The following is a 22,892-nucleotide window of genomic DNA, read 5'->3' as shown; positions in this document are numbered from 1 at the left end:
CACCTGATAACAGATTTATGTTGACATCCCCCATTAATAAAAAGGCATGGGAAATCGACATAGTAAAGAATGCACATGTTCTATGTAGTCAAAAAGTCTAATTTGTTACCCAATGGTGGTCGATACATAACAACGATTAAGTTCTTCAAACGTACCGACAACCATTTCATGCTAATATTTATTACTGAAAACTCAGACATAATTTTATAGTTTATTGACCATTTAACATAAATTGCTACGCCACCCCCTTGGCCACTTGAATGCATTAAACTAATGCGCATCTAGTCATAATTAGATGGTTTTTCAGTTTCTGTAAGCCAGGTTTCCATGTACATCAAAATATCAAAGCTAATGATTGATATGTGGGGTTTAACGTCACAAAACTACCATATGATTATGAGAGACGCCGTAGTGGAGGGCTCCGGAAATTTCGACCACCCGGGGTTCTTTATTGTGCACCCAAATCTGAGCACACGGGCCTACAACATTGCCGCCTTCATTTCCGCCTCCATTTCCGCCTCCAACTTAAGCTCACGCTTAAAACCTTCAAACGCCTTGGTCATATTGCGGACTTTGGTCATTACAACGGCAAACCATCAGCAAGGCAACTGTAATACCTACGTGAACATTCCAAATGGCAACTTGTTCGGCAGGAGCACACAGCTTTGAAGTACAAGTAAATGGGATTTTTCATGAACACCCTCTACCTGCAAAAGCAAGGAAAATACTTATAGATGCTGCTCTCATGCGCACCGCTGCCGAACTGCGTTGAAGCATTGTTGCGTCGCTCCTTTTCAATCGTTGGCATCTTGCGTAATCGTCGTGAATGGGGCGTTGCTTCGTCTTCTTCACACTAGCGCGCATGATGCAGGTGATATCCTGGGCTCATCTCGCCGATCCGCCTTCAACTGGGCAACCACACTTTCTCGCGCACATCTGCAAAAACAAGGAAAATACTTATAGATGCTGCTCTCATACGCACCGCTGCCGGTCTGCACAATACCTGCACCTTGACTCGGATCCCTGCGTGCTGTTCATCCGAGCTTTGCTTCACATCGCCAATGAACAGCGATGGGACTCATCGTTAGTGGCTATTATCGACCGTTGAACGTCCCCATCGCCCGACCCGTCTGTCCGTCCGTTCGAGCTGCATGACAACATTCTCTACCATTGCAGCTTCAGTGATGATTACCCGGAACTACTTCTTGTGCTACCCCGCCATCTACGCAACAGTGTCCTGCAAGAACTTCACGATGTTCCAAATTTATTGATTGATATAGGGTTTAATGTTCCAAAACCACCATATAGCTATGAGAGATGCCATAGTGGAGGGCTCCGGAAGTTTTGACCACCTGGGGTTCTTTAACGTGCATCCAAATCTGAGCACACGGGCCTACAACATTTCCACCTTCACCAAAGGATTGGCCGCTAGGGGTCTTGGAGTGCAGCAGCACTTCGCTTCGGCTCCGTAACGCGACAGCGAAAATTGCCAATCGCTGGTATCTCGAGTGCTCTCAACAATATGAACGCCTTCATACAGGTGAGCGCTCTCCACTAACCCCTCTTGAGGTTTCGGCGAGCCCCAGGAGGGCCACCAGGCCCAAAAAACCAGGCCCCGTCGCGCCACCGCCGTGCTAGACCTTGCGACGCGTCGCGCCGCATCCTCCTCACCTTAGGCCAGCATGGAGGTTCGAGTACAAGGCACGGACATTACCCAAGCCAGTATGACCCTCGGGACTGGACCCAAGTCCTCAGAGCCCAGGCAAACCTACGGGAAACACGAAACGCGAGCCACGGTACGAACGCCGATCCTTCGGTGCGAGAGACGCCGAGCCAGTCGCGCGAGACTCCGCAGACCGCCACAACTCCCGGGCTACAGAGCTCTTCGACGCAGCTGCGCGTTCTCCATACAACCGCCCAAAAGATCAAGGAACTACCGCCCCTTCCATCTGACGGATTTAAAGTGGTGTTCCGCTCCCAGGCAGGCCTTGACCTTACGACGCTCCAGCCACGCTACCTCCTCACCGCTCTCATGCAGGCAGCCGCGCTGACCGACCCATCTACGCTGACCCTCCGGATTTACCCTGTCAATAACACTTGCACAGTGTCTGCGGTGAATGAAAAAGACGCGCTCAAGCTTGTGCAGCTACAGCACATCACCTACGACAAGCATGAGTATGCCATGATGGCATACATCGCACCCCCCGATTGCTCAGTCAGGGGTGTTATTACAAACGCCTACTGGAAGGAATCACCACAAGAACTACTCGCGGACTTGATCTCCCGCAACCCCCACGAAACTATACTAGACGCTCGACGAATGGGTCTCACGCAATCGATTATCATTACATTTGGACAAGCCAGCGTCCCACGAAAGATTGTTTATGGTGGAGGACTGCATCTGTGCACGCCCTATACACCAAGGGTCGAGACGTGCAGTGACTGCCGGACCATAGGCCACCACACGGATGTATGCATACAACCTAGGACGCACAGGTGCCCCAGATGTGGCCAATTACACCCGAAGGAGGCAAATCCAACGTGTACTCCAGTCTGCATCATCTGCGAAGGCCCACATCTGTCGGGGACCCGGGAGTGTAAGCACCGGCATTTACCTAAAGTAACCAGACCCAAGTCACCGCGTGAACCACAATCACAGGAAGGAGTAGACCACTCACTACGCGGTGCAAGCACCAAACGCTCTGAGCCACATGCCGGCCAACGAAAAGGGCCGTCGAAGAGTTCCGACCAACCTACATGGGCGGACAAGCTGAAGACGCCCAATGGGACCAGACCACCGGCAACCAAGCCCCTGCCCCGGACACCCGGAGCCCCTGCCTTGGACCCCCGTGACCAGGGACTCCGGGCCCTGCGTGTGGAGGTAAGCCGTCTCACGACCCTTCTAACACAAAGCCCTACTCCCCCCTTACCTCCTTCGCAACAGCTGTCCCCAGAACAAGTCACCCCACCCACTGCGCAGTCACCCAACAGCCCTGCCACACACTCCTCACCCCCCCCCCTTAAAAAGAAACGCAGCTTAGACTCAGTCGACGATTATCAGGCTGACCTAAGAAACTTGGAAGCCAAATTTGACGCCAAATTGGTAGCGTTGGAGGCGCGCATCGAAGCTAAATTTTCAACGATAGTCGAGCAGCTGTCTACTCGTTTTGAGCAACAGATGGATGCACTATTCACACGCCTAACCCAAACTCTAGAAACTAGGTTTACGCAATTAGAGACCCGCCTTCAGAGACTCGAAACTACCAGCTCATCACATGAAGGGTCTTCTACCTACATCTCACACACACCTGCTCCTTCTATTTCACTTCCACTACAGCAACAACAACCAATCCTAGCTCCGCCCACGCTCCAATATGGCGGGTCGTGATACATCTACCCACCTATCACTAATCCAGTGGAACTGCCGCGGCTTTCGGGGCAAGCGCGCACCGCTGCAGCTCTTAATACCTGCCCTCCCTGCCATACCCAAACTTCTTTTCTTACAGGACACACAACACCAAGCCAAACTTCCAAGTTACCATGCAGTACACTCAGACCCCACTGACACTCCCCGAGTGTCCACACTTATTCATCGCACCCTTACCTACTAAGAACACACAATCACCTCCTCCACTGCGTGAGTCCTCATAGAACTCATGCCCACGAAACTTAACACACCTCCGATTTTTATAGCCAATATCTACCACACCCCACGCCAGGCCATGGCCACTCTCGATGCGCTATTGCAGAGAATTCACCGCATCGCGGGCCGAAACCCGCTACTTATAGGCGGCGATTTTAACTCTCAGCATACAGACTGGGGTTATCGGTAGACCACAGCACGAGGTCGCAGGCTTTGGACTACCATTCAAGACTTGCGCCTCACTACACATAACAACTTTCTCACACCAACCCGAATCGGCAATAGCGTAACAATGGACACTAGTCCAGACCTCACACTCAGCCGTTCTCTCAAAGATATCTCATGGTCTCGTACACAACACACACTTGGAAGCGACCATTATATATCGCCATACAAATGCCTCACACACCACACAGACCTCGACTCCTCACCCACAATCTGATTCACTAGGACGCTATCCGATCCGCTCGTCGGGAACTCCCCAATACCCCGATACAAGACATTGATCATTGGGTCTCATCTCTCCTAGATGATATAACCGCACACACACAAAAGATTACCACACCACCCAACACCCCTACATTGGACACTCGCTTAGCCCACCTCTGGGAGGCGCACCACAGCATACTTGAGAGATGGAAACGACAGAAACATAACAGAACGTTAAAACGCCGACTGGCGACGCTACAGACACAAATAACTGCGCACGCCGAGGAGTTGTGTCGTTCCAACTGGGGTCAGGTGTGCAACAGCATAGCTGGCAACCTCTCTACCAAGTACGCATGGCACCTCCTACGGCACCTTATCGACCCTACACACTCACGCACAACGTCACAACATCACATTACACGTCTACTTCACAACTCCACGCTTTCCCCTGACACCCTTCTGGACCAACTACGCACAACAAACACGGCACCCGGCACCTCCTCCCCTCTCCCGCCCTACACGGGAGCCCCGAATGAAGCCCTGGACAACGACATATCGGAGCAAGAGGTCCGTATGGCCCTCCAGAACATCCGAACGAGCTCTGCACCGGGGAAAGACGGGATAACTAACTCCATGCTCTGTAATCTGGATGATCAATCGATTGCACAGATTACAGATTACTTTAATAAATGCTGGAAGGAAGGCACCTCGCCGCAATCCTGGCGCCATGCCAAGATTGTATTCATCCCTAAACCTAACAAACCCCTTACCATATCAAACTTCCGCCCCATTTCACTCACATCGTGTTTCGGGAAGCTTCTCGAGCACGTCGCTTTAAACAGACTGACTCAACACATGCACGACCACAACCTATACCTGCACAGCATGGTGGGCTTCCGCCCGTGTCTCTCCGCCCAAGATGCCATGCTTCAACTGACGCACGGCACTCTTGATCCTCTCATCCCCGCTCATACTAAAGCCGTCTTGGCCCTGGACTTAACCAAGGCCTTTGATCGGGTAGAACACCGAGCGATCATGGCGGCTCTCTCCCCGCTCAATGTGGACGTTCGTATGTACGCCTACATACAAGCCTTCCTATCAGGACGCACGGCCGAGGTTCATATCGGCCCCCATGCGTCCCCTCCATATACCTTCAGTGGTGTAGGCACTCCGCAAGGTTCGGTCCTTTCCCCTTTTCTCTTCAATGCCACACTCATTCCCTTAGCCCGCGCTCTTCACAATATCCCTCACCTTCACCACACCCTCTATGCAGACGACATCACACTGTGGACCACCCACGGTAGTGATGGCGACATAGAGGAAACCTTACAAACCGCCGCAAACATTACACAACAACACGCACAAAGCATTGGTCTCTCCTGTTCCCCGGAAAAATCTGAGCTGCTTCTCATACGCCCTTCACCACGTACTCTTCCCACTGCCCCCATCACCGTTACTCTGGACGGGCGCCCTATCCCAGAGGTCGACACAATCCGAATCTTGGGGCCTTCACATCCAAAATAACGGCCGTAACACTTTCACTATCCGGAAACTCAAGCGGGTGACGGGTGCGCTCTCGCACCTCGTCCGCAGAGTTTCTGGAAAACACTATGGCATGAAGGAACACGATTTGTGTCGTCTCATTCATGCCTTCATACTGAGCCGCTTCCTTTATACAATCCCGTATCTCCGACTTCGACAAAAAGAAATAGCCACCCTGGATGCCATGCTTCGTAAAGCCTACAAGGTGGCCTTAGACCTATCCCCTAACACACAGACCACTAAACGTCTTCAGCTTGGGCTTCATAACACCACACATGAACTCATTGAGGCCCACAGACGAGCGCAATACACTCGTTTAGCTCAGACTTTCACCGGACGCTACATACTTAACACCCTCAATATTCACATACCAGCAGCCGACCCCACACTTCTACCAATCCCCCGACCCATACACACACAGATAATAGTTAAACCTCTCCCAAGAAACACCCACGTTACCTACCATTCGGCCCGCCACAAGGCCCGTGCAAAAGCTCTCCACAAATACTACGGCTCTGAACAGGACGCCGTATGGGTGGATGCAGCTTGCACGGGCGACGACGCGGCAGTTGTAGTGGTTGATCGCACACTCCAACCCATTGCAACTCTCCACCTTCCTTCTGCATCTACCCCGGAATGCTCGGAAGAAGCGGCGATCGCGCTTGCCCTCGCACACACTGATGCCCGGTACGTCCTTTCCGACTCGAAAACCGCGATCCTAAATTTCGCGCGAGGACGAGTCCACGAGGGCGCTTTCAGAATTCTCAGCTCGCCCATCAAAAACCCGGCCCGCCTTGTGGAGCTGATCTGGGTGCCTGCGCACTCTGGGAATCCCGGCAACGAAGCCGCCAATGACCACGCCCGAGGTCTCATTAACCGGGCGGCGGCGGAATCGGAGTCGGGCTCTTCCAGGGAGCGCATGCATTCGTTCAACGAGATCACCCAGTCATATCGCGCCGAACGCCAGCTATACCCACCACCCCACCGATCCTTCAAAAATTTTCACCAAATATTATGGCGTCGCCTTCAGACCCGCACCCTTCCCTCCCCCTATTTTCTTTCTCGAATTTTCCGGGAGCGTACGCCCCATCCTGTGCTCAATGCACTCACCCTTACCCACATTCTCATGGAATGCCCGGCGGACCCTCCCCCACGGGGCCCGGAGCCACTGACCACATGGGAGGAATGGGAGACCTTGCTGCGCTCGACCGACCCGGCCAAGCAGAAAATCGCCACTGACCGGGCCGCCCACGTCATGGAACTGCATGAACTCATGAACGCATAGCGCAGTGGGGTCGTGCGGGGACCCTGGGACGTAAGTGCCCAAATCCCTTGGTCTAATAAAGTTTTACCTCCTCCTCCTCCACCTTCACCGGAAATGCCGTCGCCGACCCTGGGATTCGATCCCGCGACCTGCGGGTCAGCAGTCTAGTACCTTAGCCACTAGACCACCATAGCGGGGACGATGTACCAAAATCCGGTCACCTTCGTGTCTCTCATACATACGATTAAGTGCGACGTCAGTTTTTTTGGCCTGGCATGTACCGCACTGTGGTTCGCTACGTAGCTTTGTGTGACCACTGCCAACGACGGAAGCACCCCTAGGTACTGCCTTCTGGTCCCTTAATCCCCATCGACATAACCATAGAGCCATTCTTTTCCGTTAAATTTGACCTGCTAGGCCTTTTTTCTTCGTATAACTAGGGTAATTAATGGGTTGCTGTCTCCACGGATTATAACGCACGCTTTGTCATCGCTCGTCCACTACCGACGAGTTGCGCCATTGTTGTCCCTGGCATTCTCTTGTGCGACGTTATTCTACATCGTGGCTTTTTCGACAACTGCTTACAGATCAAGGAAGGTACTTACTTTCACGTATCGTCAACGACATTCTCCGTACCTGCTCCACTCAGCACAAGCTTACCCCAGCCTATCATCCCCAGACAAATGGATTGACCAACTGTCTCAATCGAACGCTTACTAAAAGGCTGTCAATGTATGTTTCGTGTGATCATCGTAACTGCGACAGTGCACTGCCACTCGTGACCTTTGCTCATAATTCTTCACGACATAATAGAGCGTGTTATTCACCATTCTATTAGCTATTTGGTCGACACCCAGTGTTACCTTTGAGACCCTCCTTTCTTCGACCAAACCCTTGTCCTACATACTCCAGCGAAGTCATTGTCCGAGCACATACAGCTTGACAAGTCACTCATGACCAACTGTCTTTGTTGCAAGCAAAGCAAAAAGATAGTTAAGATAGTCGACATCGAAGCGTCTACTTCACTCCAGCATCTCTGGTACTCCTTCGGTCACACTGCCGCCAAGTACGTTTGTGCGAGAAGCTTTTTTCTCGTTACAACGGCCCCTATAGACTACTCCACCAGCTCAGCGACGTCAACTTTCAGATCTCACCCCTGGACTCAGCTTCTTCGACCACGTCACCCCAGACAGACATCGCACACGTTTCTACACAGAAAACATATTGCCCTGCTAGGTCTTCGTCGTCTTAGAAAGCGCAGCGAAGGCGCTTCCGCCGCGGGAGGGTGATGTTTTGGTGCTAAACATTAAGCTGGTGCATGGTACTCACCGGCCATATCGTCTAGCTGATGACCAGCTGTTTAAATATACCTCAATGTCGCCTCCGTCACAATATTTATGCAGTACAGACCTTGTACCCATAAGAAAGTTTCTGCATTGATCTGTAAATGTACAAAGTGAAATAAAAATAGGTATTCAGTTTTTCGAAATTTTCTTCGCATTTTACCCCACCGCATTAAATTGAAAGCTCTGGCGGCAGTTCTGTCAGGTTTTTTTGTAGTTCAATCTCTTGTGTTTTGAAGTTTTTTTGTGAGGACTTTGTCCATTTTTACACTTTCTGTGTGTCGCGCAATGTTCTGACTTCTATTATACGATCAGTTATCATTGCAGTGCGAATTTGAGCAACGCTGGCGTTGGCTTCCTTGTTTCGTAGAGGTTCTCAAGCAAGAGGGAAGGAATAAGCACGGTGTCTTAACTCTGGCATGTTAACACCGCGCGTGGAATGGGGGATTGGGGCGAAAGATATAGGAGAGAATGCGAATTAGAAGGGGTAGGAAAAAAATCATTTCACCTGTCTCCCTCACAAACGCACGTGCACTCGCACGCACACGTAGACCACCAGCAAAACCACGGAGAAGACTGGGTAATTTTTTTTTTCATCGAAGAAGTTTTGTGGGTCAATGTGACGCACTAAAATGACGGAAGCAAGGAAAGTGCTCGCCTCAACATGAGCCCCAGGCACAAAAAATGAGGGTTCAGCTGAACTCATACGAAGGGGAGTCAAGATGACCTCGATGTCATAATCAAGCCGTCTAACTCACCGGAACGATGACTTTTTGCGCAGAGAGCCGCGGTACACAACTCACGCACCGGAGAGTCCACCGACAGAACCTTAAGCATCGCACAAATCGCCGTCGCAAGTGGGGCAATCACCGCATCCTTCTGGTCAACCTCAGATGCCAGTGAATTCAGTAAGAGGGTTGATAGGGTAATCGTGCTCAAAAACGCAGGAGGCACACTCGTAGCAGGGCGAGGCGTAGTTGATGACGCCGATCAGTCACCACAGGCGACAGCATCGCGAAAGGGGAAACCGTTTACGGCCACTGCACTGCCACGCTTGTCCATGTTGTTGACAGGAGTCCTGACTTTCTCCAGCGTTTGATGGTGAGTTACGGGTCCTCCCGAGGAAACCAGTATTACGGTGAGCTTGCGCTGAATCTGCCAAGAAGGGCAGTGGAGCTCGTTCACTGGATGTTTGCCGCTGCAGTTTATGAAGCGAGGGTGCTCTACTGGGCATGGTTCGTTCGCGTGGCTGCCGCTGCACCGGAGGTAGCATTCGTCACGTGAGCACGCGTTCGTGGCGAGGCCAAAGCGACCACATCGGGCGCACTGCAGGAGCCAGGGCAGACAAGCCCGACCAACCTGCGCAGCTTGAAGAAGAGCCCCTCTACTGGTAGGGTGGCTTTCTTGAAGGTGATGGCTTTGCGCCTGCTAAGGCGCACAGGCGACAGGACGGGTACAGACGAGGCGATGCTCTTCGCGACGTCAGCAACGTTATTGTTGACCCGGTGTACGTCCACCCCACATGTGTTGTCTGTGATTAGCTGGGACTTGACGTTGAGATAGCAGATCCACCGTCTTTCTAGGAGCTTCGAAGCGTCTGCAGATGGTTGCACGTCCACAGCAACGAGACGGCGTTGAAAATTTATGAAGACGCGTCACGTGGCAAGAAATACAGCCAGGAAAGCCGCAATGAGGTCGCGAGATACGGCGAAGAAAGTAGTTTTCTTCCCCACCACTCTATAAAGGACTGTACCATGGCGTTTCACCACAATCATAAGGACACATGGGCCACTTGCTAACGCACCAAGGTCCTGCCCACTTCGGTGGTCAGCAGGAAAGAAATGGGCAGAGAGGAGCAGAGAGACCCAGAGCATCTTCTTCTTTCGGATTGCTTGCGTCTATTTTTGCGGGAGACGAGACCGGTCGTATAAAGAGCTGGACGATACCAGTGTTTGTATGAAGAGCTTGAAATTTATAAGGTGTCAGTGGTGGCAGCTCTCGTTCGCATTTTCACGAGCTTCAGGGGTGCTACCTTGTTCCGTGTCGCCACCTTCTGTTGCCTTTTCTTCGTTCTTCGAAGCAGCCAACGTGGTCAGCTCCGGCTGTTTGGCTTGAGCTGACGTCCCGGATGCCTGTTTTTTTTTTCGGAACTCATATACCACATTTTTTACTTGCTGACGACTAAGCTGTGAGGTCGCAATGAGTAGATCCTTGCGGAATTTCTCAAGGAACACCTCGGCTATCTGCTGCGCTTCCTGTTCACGCACCAATTTCAGACTTTGTAATCGGGTGCGGTGCAGGACCAGTGAGTTTTGGTCCATGCGAATGAGGAAGCCCTCAAGCTTCCTTCTGGTCCCTATGACAAACAACAAAAAGGACTACGCGCGTGGAGGTTCGAAGTGGCGGCGAGAGGAAAAAAAAGGCCTATGAGAGCATAAGCATGAGACATGTTCTCGCTTTTAAAACTCGAACGGTTCTTCAAGTTTGGCGCACTGCACGCGCTGGTAAACCACTTCGTTCAAACTGCGCAAATATTGGCTGTGTAATGGGACTCTAGAATCCTGCCCTACTAAGCCTAACACAAACATATTGAAGAGCTTCTCCAGTACCAGTTCTTCCGTTCTATCATCTTATGAAGAATACCGTGCCCGATATCTGGCGATGCATTCTTCTTGACCAATATAAATAATTTTATTAGCACGCGCCAAATCTGCCAGCATGAAAGAGGCAGACGAAAATACAGTAGTTTTTGTGCATACGGCTTTATTTTCGCTGTGCTGTGCCGGCCATTCTCGGGACTTGGACCTTGTGAAGCCACCTTGTAAACGTCGCCATGGTGGAGGTGCTGGGTATTATCACCTATGCGACAGACTCCTCCCAGTAGGAGGAGCGCCAGTCGGAACCCGAAGCTTACGCCAGTTCACCGTGCTAGCCGGAGAATTTGGTGTCTGGCCCCAAGATTTGCGCCTCGCTTGCAAACTAGAACGTCGACAGGTATGGAGGATGGTACTGCTAACACCCCTGGTACCACATCTGCTGTCGCAGCTGCAGCACCTTCTGCAGCTTCACTCGCCTATTGCAGGCAGCAAGAACTACTCATGTCGAGTCCCTTCCGAGGTGGCCTTTTTGAAGATGTGCAAGACTGGCTGGCTGAGTTCGAAAACGTAGGGGATTTCACTGGGATGGATGAAGTAAAGTCTGGGATTGGCCTAGTTGGTTGGATGAAGTAGTGAAGCTCAGAAACATGTAATTCAGACTTTTGGATGATCCTCGTATATACTTGCAAAACCGCAAGGGCCCCTAACACCATGGCAGGACTTCCGTCGCAGACTTCTGGACATGTACTTGAGTCCTGATTGTCGAGAGCGAGCTTATTAGGCCCTCCAGTCCCGCATAGAGATATGAAGGTGCACGTGGAGGATATGGTTCCGCTATCCAATCGATCTGATCCAAACATGCCGCAGGCGAAGAAGCTGCGTCACTTGATGAGGGGCGTGAAGGAACAAATCTTTTGTGGTCTCAATCGTGGTCTTCCCGAGGCTGTTGTAGAGTTCCTCACTGAAGCCATTGCCACGATTAAAATTTTCATTTTAGTTGTAGTATTACGTCAGTATTTCAGTGGTAAGAGGCAAATAATAAACTAAATAATTGTTTCAAGAGTATTATAATAAATAGCTGGCGAAGCCGTGACATAGCGATCAGAAAAAATTCAAGGCTGCAGTTTTTATTTGATACCCACGCTAAACACCTTATACCAAATGATAAGAAATTAAGGCACCACTAATTGTTTGAAATATGAGCACACTACGTGGATGTGGGTAGGACAGACAGGGACAAGCGCCTAATACCAACTGAATGTTTATTTGGAAAGCTTTGAAGTGTATATTGACACATGAAACAATTTCATTAGTGTAGCCATAGCTTTCAAGGCCTCTGCTGGCGCCGTATCGGGTGCCCCTGTGCGTTGCTTGGCAGCCAGTTGAGTTACTGTACGTGCAACCTTTAGGTAGCAATTACAGTACCTCGAAGTTTTTTTATGTGTCAGTACATATTTCACAGCTTTCTAAATAAGCATTCAGTTTGTATTAACCACTTGTTCCTGTCTATCCTTTCGCGTCTACGTAGTGCTCTCTCATTTGAAGCAATCATGTATCACCTACTCGCGCAATTTACCATATTCATTAATTGCTTTTATAAGAGTACCAGATTTCAGAGTGTGACGTATATAAAGACGACCAGTTGTATGCACGCCCAAGAGAGGACCTAATAGCCAAAGAATAGCTGCAGATGTGCAACAATTCTTGTCGACTGGCAGAGACTACAAAACCACCGAACATTTGACTTGCTTATTGAAGCATACTTCAGTTTATTTTTATCGAGCAGAAGTGCTTCCCACGTCTGCACATTAAGTTTCTCCCTTCATAAGATCTGGATTGTCGTAAGGGCCGCTACATCCTAGCCATGGATGGGCGCGAGGTACGCCTGGTACTATCTCATTGAGTCGGCTGCTCGTGGCCCGTCGAAGTGTTGTGCTGCGCAGCAAGCTACTTATAATGTGGGAATCGCCATGCGAGTAGCATGCAGTTCACGTGTGTCCATCGTAGCGGCGTAAAATATGGGGGGGGGGAGGGGGTTCAAGGCAGCCGTATGTTCAGATTGGAGGGGGCCCTCCACTCTATCTTCGCTCTAGATTCATCTTCGCAATGTCCCACTCAAATTTGCTGACAGTGAAGGACAACGCGCGTTCCGCGAAATAATCGAACGCACTTTTATTGTACAGAAACGAAGTTATCGCCACTGCTTGGGCTTGCCTCTTCTTTGCAACTAAAAGGAACATGAGATGGCACTGCGAAGTTGCAGCACAGCGGATTCATGGAGGTCATCATGTCCGCTGTCGCTAACACAAATATTGAGTTGTCTGCAGTGTGATTGCAGATCGCGCTGCTTTGCAGAAGGGGAGCGGGTTGTTGACTTGGGGCATCTTGTTTTAGTTGGCACCAGTGACCCCGCAAGCGCGAACGGCGCTTTTGAATTGGTCGCGTTCTGCGTTTAATGCACATGGTGCACGCGCTGTCTGCGAAATTGGTTTACATATTTCGGGCGCCGCAGCGACATGTAGTAACTGGATACAATTATCATTTATAAGGTTCGAGTTAACAAGTTGACACTGGTGCCTCAACTGAAAGAAGAAATCTACTTGGTCGTGCGTTTTTTTTTTCACGGGTGGCAATATTCAACCGTACTGCTACCGTATACGACTGGCGCGTGGACTGTTCGGAGCTCAGTACGCAGTTTCCCTATATTGCCGCATGAATTGCCGGAGTCGCAAATACTGGTTAATGTTATTTTTTACCTCGAGAGAACTACCAAAGTGTTCTACATGAACCATAAAACTTAACTTGGAAATTGGGCAACGTGCAAATAAAAAACGTTGGACTTGTTTGGCAAGCCAATTTCACGAACGATGTCCGCGAACAAAATGCTCGCGTCTCGGGTGCACACATCGACGGAGTCCTGCTTCTCGCATATGCAAGATATGTGAGGTATGTGTTGCAAAGCTAATGCCGAGATGCTGCAGGCTGTCAAAGTTGGACATTTTAAATGCGAAGCATTTTTAGCGAACTTCAACGACTTCGAGCATATCTATCTATCTATCTATCTATCTATCTATCTATCTATCTATCTATCTATCTATCTATCTATCTACGACTTATTGCTCCCTTGGCTATTTGCCTGCTTAACCTCTATGCCTTCTCTTTTGTTGTGCTTGTCGTGGCCGTTTCAACGGTATCGATACCAAACTTTTTATGGAATAACATGATGGTATGAAGAGCATAAGTGACTAGTCATAAAATAAAAATCATGACATGGATGTCATGAATGTCATAATTTTCATTTCATTGTCTTGCTGCTCTTGAGGAGGTTTTGTTCTCGTGACATATCGCAAAATTGGTGTGGTATGACATGACTGCATGGCGAACATGATTGACATCTCCTAACGTGAAAATCATGACACGCATGGCATGTGAGACATGACTACGCGCCATTCTCATGGTGCGCTCTCGGTCGTTTCGCTTGCTTCACATTTACTAAATTTGGTATTACGTGACGCGAACAGACGACAAAGGTAATTAACACGTCCAAACATGATAATCATGACATTTGTGTCATGTAAATCATGACTACATGTGACGCTCATAGCACGCTTGTGGTCGTTTCGCTCGCTTCACGTATACCAAAGTTGCTGTTACGTGATGTCAGTGAATGAGAAAAGTATATGACTTATGCAAACATGATCATCACGACATCCGTGTGACGTAAGAACATGGCGACATACCAGGCTCATGATGCGCTCGCGGCCGTTTCGCTAGATTCGAATCAACAAAATTTTGCATAACGTTATGTGAATGGACTACGTCGAAACATGACAATCATGACATGCGTGTCATGTAAAACATGACTACATGCTACGCTCATTACTAGCTCATGTCCGTTTCGCTAACTCCACATGTGCGAAGTTTGATATCACGTGACGAGAATATACGACGAAGGTAAATGACGCATTCAAACATGATAATCATGATATGCATGTTATGTAAATCATGACTACATGCTACGCTCGTGTGAACTCGCGGCCGTTTCGCTAGCTCCACACATATGCAATTGGTTACCACGTGACGTGAATGAATGACGAAGGTATATGACTGGCGCAAACATGATAATCATGATATGCGTGTCGTGTAAAACATGACTACATGCGACGCTCATAACGCTCTCACGGCCGTTTTGCTGATTCCATATATACAAAATTTGTTATCACGTGAGGCAAATTAACGACGAAGGTAAATGACACGTTCAAACATGATAAGCATGACATGGAAGTCATGTACGCATAATATAAGTCCGCCTCGCAACGTTTTGCTGATTGCAAAGTGACAAAGGAACCTTTCTCCTTCGTGCTTCGCGTATCATCAATTCCCACTGTACGTGTGATCTGCCAATTTTTTAAGTAACCGTGGAACAAATTCGCTAAAAGAGCTTATTGCCTCACGAATTGAACGCCATAATGTTTTAAGAATTTGTTCAGTACGAGCGGAGTTACAAAGAATTGTCGTGCGTGGCAATAGCATTCTTTCTTTTTTTGTTCCGGCGAAAACGCAGCAGGGACGGTGGTATGGGAAAAGAAATACCTCCCGCATTACTGGAGGCGTTGAACCATTTTCTTGTTTTTTCTTCGCATACGTGGCTTTTTCCGTGTGATCACGCGCACACGCGTAAACAAGTAGCGGCCTCTCGCGGCGATCTCTGGAATGTCTGAGTGCGCCATGTTCAGCCAATGAAGGCCATTCATCAGCCAATGGCTGATGAATGGCCTTCTACACGCGTTGTTTCAGCGTCTCTCGTGATTTTTCAAGAGAAGAGAAAGGAATTTTAAGCTGACATTGATCATGTGAGTTTCAGGTCGCATGTTGCGCTATATTATTTGGCTCTAGTGTTTTCTTGAGTCTCTATTACCGATCGGCAGCGTTTTCTGACCTTGCTCAAAAGTGTTGCAGGACCGCTTTAAGTGGATCGCAGATGACGCATTCAACTTCTTTTTCAGCGAAAATTATTCTACAGTGCGCGCCATTATGAAGAACTGCCGGCGCTTTCGGCAAGCGAAGAGCCAGCTGACTGACAGCGTGTTTGCGTGCCTTCAGAACGCGGCTGCAACGTTGTCTTGCAAAGACCACGCACGAACACTGCCACCATCTAGAGTTTCATCAGACCAGGCAACCCTTACTGTGCGGCTTGAACTTGAAGCTATTGCTCCTGCTCCCGCTCACAATGATGCAAGTGACACAACCCAACTTACTGCTCCTCTGCTTCATGCTATCAGCCGTCAGGAATCTGCAAGCATAGGTATTCCCTCGGGGTCCACTGTGACCAGCCTACAGCGAGCTCCATGGCGTCCACCCTCATAATTTCACAAGCAGCAGTTCACGGCCCGATATCGCGACCCTGCTGCCTGGAAAACAGTGAAAAATTGACCAATTTGTTTTCAATGCCACTATATCGGTCAATTCCCGCTGGTCCTCGCCACCTCCGGCAACGTCTGAACCTTATTTCTTACAGCTTTTTCACATCTACCACGCAGTATTCTTCGCCAAACTTCTACAGAAAGTTCAACAGCCGATCTTCGTCACCACATGGTTGCCAGTCACGTTCGCCTTCAGGAAGTCGCCACTCGTCTCACTAGCTTCAGTCTCGCAGGTCATCGTCCCCATCGAACCCTGCACTTACACCAAATGATATGGGGCGAGTGATAGGTTCAGCAAACCACTGCCAAAACTGTTGGCAGCCAAACAACATGCCTGAGCAACCTCTCGCGCAAGCGGTTAACGAACAATCGTCTTCATCATCTTCGGAAAATGCAACGCTTGCTCATGTCGATAATAAACCACAACAATATTGTGTATAAGCGTAAATATTTCAGTGATTCCTAATCATCACGGGTTTCTCCCTGGACGCTCAACTACCACAAATTTTGCTAGTTTGACGACGCCAATCTCTTGACGTATTTCTCACAAACGTAGTCTACTGTGACCACAGGAAGGCTTTTAACTTAATCGCCCCACCCCACTGTTTTCGGTCAACTTGAAAACTTTCATGTTGACTCGTCCAGTGGGAATCTTCTGCACAGCTTTCTGCTTAGTAGTTCATGTTATGTTGGCGTAAATAGGCAGTTCTTTCTTGTACGAGGTGACTAGTCAAGTCCTTCAATGGTCGGTATGATATACCCAATCTTATTTTAGGAGCGCAGCCTCTTAGTCTAACCTTGTACCACGTCTGGCGTAACCAGCTGTTATTACGAAATAGTATATTAGATGGCGCTGTATTATGTAAGTGCATGCAAACTGCAGTTGAGTCATGTTATTTTGGATGGCGCTGTACTGCTACTCTCTGATTGGCTGCAGCGTGGGTTGTGCCTTTGTGCGCGGGGAACGAGTGCCTGTCTCGATGTCCTGGACCATCATCGTAAGTGTCGGATCGATGGTTGGGCATGAACGAAGCGGAGCGCTGAGCGCGGATGGCTGTGGTGGTTCGTGTTCGTCGCCAGCAGACAGACAGACAAACAGAGAGACAGACAGAGAGAGGCAAAGAGACAGACAGACAGACAGACAGACAGACAGACAGACAGACAGGTATGCAGGCAAACAGACAGGCACACAGACAGACAGACAGACAGACAGGTATGCAGGCAAACGGAGAGGCACACAAACGAAAGGAAGCATCGACAGACGAACGGGTGGAAGCATGCACGGAAACATGGATGGACGCACGCAACGACCGATCGACGCATGAATGAACTGACGGATGCTTCGCTCCACTTATCACCATTCACTTCACGTATATGCTGTGAATTTTTCTATTAACGTTAACGATTTTTCTCTTGCAATTCGTTATTATTCTTTCCTCTTGTATGCTGAGGACTTGAAGATATTTAAGAAAATTCGTTCAGTTATCGACTGCCGCTTACTGCTGTCAGATTTGTGTTCTTCCTTCAAAGGTGTGATAACAATAACCTTTGCTTGAATACCTCAAAAACAAATAATGAGCATATCTCACAAAACATCTATCACGTAATTTCTATACACTGTCAATACTATGTCCTAATGTTAGGTTTATGAATTCAGTGAACTTGGTGCTCTTTTTGATAGCAAGCAAAATTTTTTCTGCTCCCACTAAATGTGCTGCCATGTGTGGTCTTCGTTCTCTCGGCTGCATTTGTGGGGTCTCTCGAGAAAAAAATCAGTTCTCCTACAGCTTTCCGAAAATTAAACACCACACTATGTCTTTCTCAACAAGCATATGCATCTGTGATCGGGAACGTCATTGCTAATTCTCGCAGTGACGCTGTTGAGCGAGTTCAGAAAACACTCTCAAGCATTTACAATAATCGTTTTGCTAAAATAGCTTTGGATCTCGTTCGAACACGCCAGATCATTATCATTGCCTTCACTTCACTGCAAACGAAATCTTGCTGACCTAATACTTCTTTATAATCTAGTTCACGGTATGATATTCTGCCGTTTAGTGCATAAGTTAACTAAAGAGGATCGACCTTTTTTTTGTACCTGTCAACTTCTTTCAACACTTTACCTCACACAGAACACAAATTTTATGTGATGTCAGCTCTCATGATCTTGATATTTTTCACATTTCACTGTCATTGTTTTTATCTCTGCTCTGCACTGTTTTCACGTATTTTTTCACAATGCACAAAGTCTTCCCTTTTGTTCTTTCAGGAAGGTTTCTAGATACTTGTGTATATTTTCCTTTATTTTTCAATTAGTTTCTACGATCCTTTTGTTCTCTTTTTATTATTGTGAATTTGCGCTATGTTTTTCCTGAGCGTGTTCAATCGTTTTAGTTGATTTTGCAGAAGAGTGTCTGTATTGCTAAGTTTACGTTTGCGTGCACCCCTACTAAGACAGCATAGTTGTTATAGGGCACGTAAAACAAATAATATATTGAACTATTATAAAATAATATTATTACATTATTAGTACCATAATAAAAGTCAATAACTAGTATTAGTTTTATATACAAGTAAAGCATATGTATAAAACCAATTTCGCCGCAATTTCAAAATGTGTTTCCCCTTTGTGGTGTTTATGGATACATGCCACAGTTCAATTGTGTACGTCGCATATCTTGTCTGCTTGTTGCTCGAACTTTCCACGACTGGCATCTGAATCCAGCTCGTTTATTTAGTTGCAGCAATCCAAAATTTTACTAAATCCTCACCTGGAAGACTCCGCTTTCATTGCCATATTCAGAAAAATAAAATTGTCTTAGATGCTGCTGCTGCGGCTGACGCCCCTTTCAAAAATTTTCGTAATATTTTTTTCCTCTCCTGTCGCTGCTGGGAGTGGCAGAACGTGGTGACCTCCTTACGAAAAAAAAAACACCATTTGTATATAAGAGATATTGAGCAGCTGCTTCTGTGAGTGACTCGCCCTTCACAAACAAGTAGTCTGTCAGCTGAGATTGGTGTTTTAAGGACTTTCATCGTGATCCGGCCACTGATGTAATCTTTTGTCATACGTCCGCTCTGCTTCCTGTAAAAGTATTTTATGATCTTAGGCAAGCGAATATTTCTACATCGCAATTTTACTAGTTTGGGTGGAAGAAATAAGTGGCGATCAAAGCACTGCCGTCCTAAGTCATATTGTTCCGCCACAAAATCGACACCTTCTTTTTCACCTTGTAGGACCTATTGGATTGTAGGAAAAATGATATATGAATCGCGCTGAACGTGTTTATTTCTCAGGCCACTATCTAGTTCTCCCAGGTGACAGATAGCGTTTTGACAGGTTGTCTACCGAAAGGTGTCCCTTCTTTTCAGCTTTGTGTGGGTGTCACGGTTGAGTTGTAGACGCTGCCACCAGCAAGCCGCAGAGTCAGCGATGCCTAGAATTAGATAGGTGTGGTGCGGGTACTTTGATCTATAGTGCTAGGAGAGGTCAAAATTGCAGCCCGATTAGGAAAGGTTGCGGTGAAGACCCTGGCTCCTGAAATGCTGGTGGTTGGTGTTAAAACCGCATGACGAACAGGGGCACACGGCTTCGAACACGCCGTGATGACCGCCGCACTCCACAATTGCCGGGCCATCCACTGGCATTTAATGCCTTTGCTGCGCTGGTTAAAAACGGCGGGAAAACTTGGAAGGAAAAGAACGCCTTTGAAAGTAGTGCAGGAATGACACAAACAGCCTTTCCCTGTGGGCCATGACACTGACTCGGCTGCACTCGAGACCCTCTTTTGAAGACGCTCCTTCGCTTGTGCTACGAAGGCTGCCAGCAGAATCTTCAGCAATCTTGCTGCTGTGCTCTCAAGTGCTTAAACTCTCGTTCCTATTAGAACGTTGCTGTTCCCAATGAGTTATAGATTACTTTACTTACTAAAATAAAAATTAAATCTAAAACCTAAACTGCAACTTCTACTTTATTATTTCTTCGAGTACATTTTAGAGACGTCCCCCGGGGCTAAAAGCTGCCGTCAGCAGCTTTACAGGGCCCGGCAGGCCTTGTACTTGAGAGCACGAGAACATTACGTTTTAGTAGAAAAAAAAATCAACACTCAGATGCATGATTAGACGATGTTGAACAGTCAATAATACACATATTTGCATGAATAGCAGAACACTCAAACAAATATGACCATTTGATTTACATCGTTGTACATGACTACGCCATATACATGCTTAAATCACATGTTAGTGCATGCCCTGTGTGCCTGTTTGTTTGTGTCTCTGACGTTTAGTTTTCAGTTTGTGTGCTTCTATGTGCTATATTCAAGCTACATTAAGCCTGCTTGTTTATGCCGAATGGTTGTGCATCCGTGTGGCCTGATCGATGATACGCACAATCATAAAAAGTGACCCTGGGGCGGCTTCGAAAAGTAGTAATGGAGCTTTGGAAAAGCCTTCATAACCCCACCTTCTACTAGGCTACATCTTTAAGTGGTGTTTAAGCATAGTATGTTATGAGGACATGTACATATGTTTTTTATGATACTGTGTCGTTCTGAAAAAAAAAGAAGATGTGAAAACATATAAACAATTTAGACTTCCTCCAAGGCTTTTCGTACGCCCGTGAAGTGACCGTGTTGTATGTGGAGCGAAGCGTCTCTTTGATACCCAACCAGCTGTTCAACTCAGCTAGAGAAATGAAAGTGCCCTTTGTAGGGTAGTTCAAACAAACAAATTGAGGCAAACGCCAAGTACGTAACATTATTTGCACATCAGCAGCTCCAAATCCTATCCGTACAATTGTACAGATTGTGGTGCATGTTTGTTAGTCATTCCTTCGACATTACTATTCACACTGCTTTTTATCCACGCAGGAATTGCACCCTTTGAGGGAATATGTAGTGAATACAGTGTAGCAGTGGTAAAGGACGAGGCTGGCTGGTACACTGGTGTGCACTTCATGGTCCACGAAATGGGGCATCTGTAAGTGTACTCATTATTCAGACTGGGTTTTAACTATGCTTATGTATACACACACACACACACACACACACACGTATATATATATATATATATATATATATATATATATATATATATATATATATATATATATATATATATATATTTATATATATATATATAGCACAACGGGAGCGTTGTCAACAAGGATAAGTATATTTATTTCCCAACAGTTTCGGAAGGGTCCTCCCTTCATCAGGGGATGAGTTATACTGACATATGTATATATACACACATATATATATATATATATATATATATATATATGTGTGTGTGTGTGTGTGTGTGTGTTCGTAAGTATCAATTTTCGTAGCTTCATCGCGGCTTATTGTAGTCATGCCGCAGTTGAGACTGTATTTTCAATGTTAAACATGATTTCAAACAAGTACTTCCACGTTGCTAGAATACAACTGCGTGAATAAAATACGTGCACTTTCGCTTTCGCAAAAGGCACACCCGGAGAGAATATATGGCTCCAGTATTAGGGCGTTTGCGAGAATCGGCGTAAGGGTACCTCTAATATACAATCAAGCTGGGAAGTTTACCACCTTGTATAATGTCGCACAGTCGTACTCAAGAGCTTTGGTAGTAGCACACACCACAGTTGAAAATCTAGGTTGATAAAATACTGCACATCAAGACCACACAGTCCTGACAGTACGCTTCATTTTTACGGCACAGTTGTCGTTTAAAACCTTGTACTCGTGTCGTCTGGTGCTCGCCATCAATGACGTTTGCAGCACCTCACGTGATCAACAGTGGAGTCGAGTTGTTGCCGAAGGGGAACTGAACAAAAAAGTAATAAACAATCATAACTTTCTTGGTGAAGCGGAATTTGAACCCTTGCCCTCGCAGTCAGAATATAAATGCCATAACCGTTGGCCTGCACAACCACGCTTTCACAAGGTTAATCTATGGGTAGCGTTGACATCTTTCGGACGGATGATGACTTGGCACAGGGTGATGATACAAGTTTTGACATATGCGTTCTGAACCAAATCATGTTATCATGACAGGGTCCAAGAACTTCTTTAGCAGAAACTTTGGTGTCTTGTGAAAGAGACTAGACGTGATAATAATTTTGACCCATGTAGGTCACTAAAAAGTTGAAATAGATGCAATTGGATATTTCAAATTCGTCATCTGGAGAGAATTGTACCGAAGCGTTCTGCATGGCAAGAAGGGCTTCTACCAAATACATTCTTGTTGCTTTAAAAACTATGTGAATAATAAGTCATGCAAAGAGTTCTTTTAACACGTGGACAATTGCGTCGCAGAAGCGCTGAATTTTACCAGGTGTCAAAACATGTAAGAGTTTTGCAAACAATGGGTCAATTAAACTTCCACAAATGAGAAATGCCTAAAGCACAACTATTGATTATTATTAGAAAAAAAAGGGTAGACGTTGAAGTACGTGTGCTGCCTCACGGGAGCATATTAGTTAATTTGCTAATACAGAATAATTACAACGTAATGGGCAATTCACCACTGCACTTGCCGTACGTATTCTAGGAAAGTTTCAAATATCCTATGTTTTGAGAGTAAACAGCCATGTCAGTCAAACGGAGAGGAGCTGTCTCAGCTAGTGGCTGAAAAGGTGGTGACAACGAGACATGATTACGCAGTCGCGTT

At 47.3% G+C, this 22,892-nt stretch overlaps 1 protein-coding gene across 11 annotated transcripts in view; it reads left to right on the top strand.

The window, feature by feature from the left end:
* Nucleotides 1–22,892, top strand: part of LOC119164558 (uncharacterized) — a 139,840-nt gene that overhangs the window by 23,328 nt on the left and 93,620 nt on the right. For 7 of the 11 annotated variants that reach the window (XR_012885817.1, XR_012885815.1, XR_012885816.1 and 4 more), the window contains one exon: nucleotides 21,113–21,221. The exons of the other annotated variants lie outside the window; for them this stretch is intronic. Coding sequence is in view for 2 of the 7 variants with exons in the window: in XM_075872602.1 (XP_075728717.1) it covers nucleotides 21,199–21,221 (23 nt within the window). In the remaining 5 variants the exon portion in view is untranslated. The remainder of the gene's footprint in view (nucleotides 1–21,112; nucleotides 21,222–22,892) is intronic. 11 annotated transcript variants of the gene reach the window in all.

This window comes from Rhipicephalus microplus, chromosome 8 (genome assembly GCF_043290135.1).
Source record: "Rhipicephalus microplus isolate Deutch F79 chromosome 8, USDA_Rmic, whole genome shotgun sequence".
Taxonomy (NCBI): Eukaryota; Metazoa; Arthropoda; class Arachnida; order Ixodida; family Ixodidae; genus Rhipicephalus; species Rhipicephalus microplus.
The sequence above is the reverse complement of the archived record's forward strand: the minus strand, read 5'-3'. Positions and strand labels throughout refer to the sequence as shown.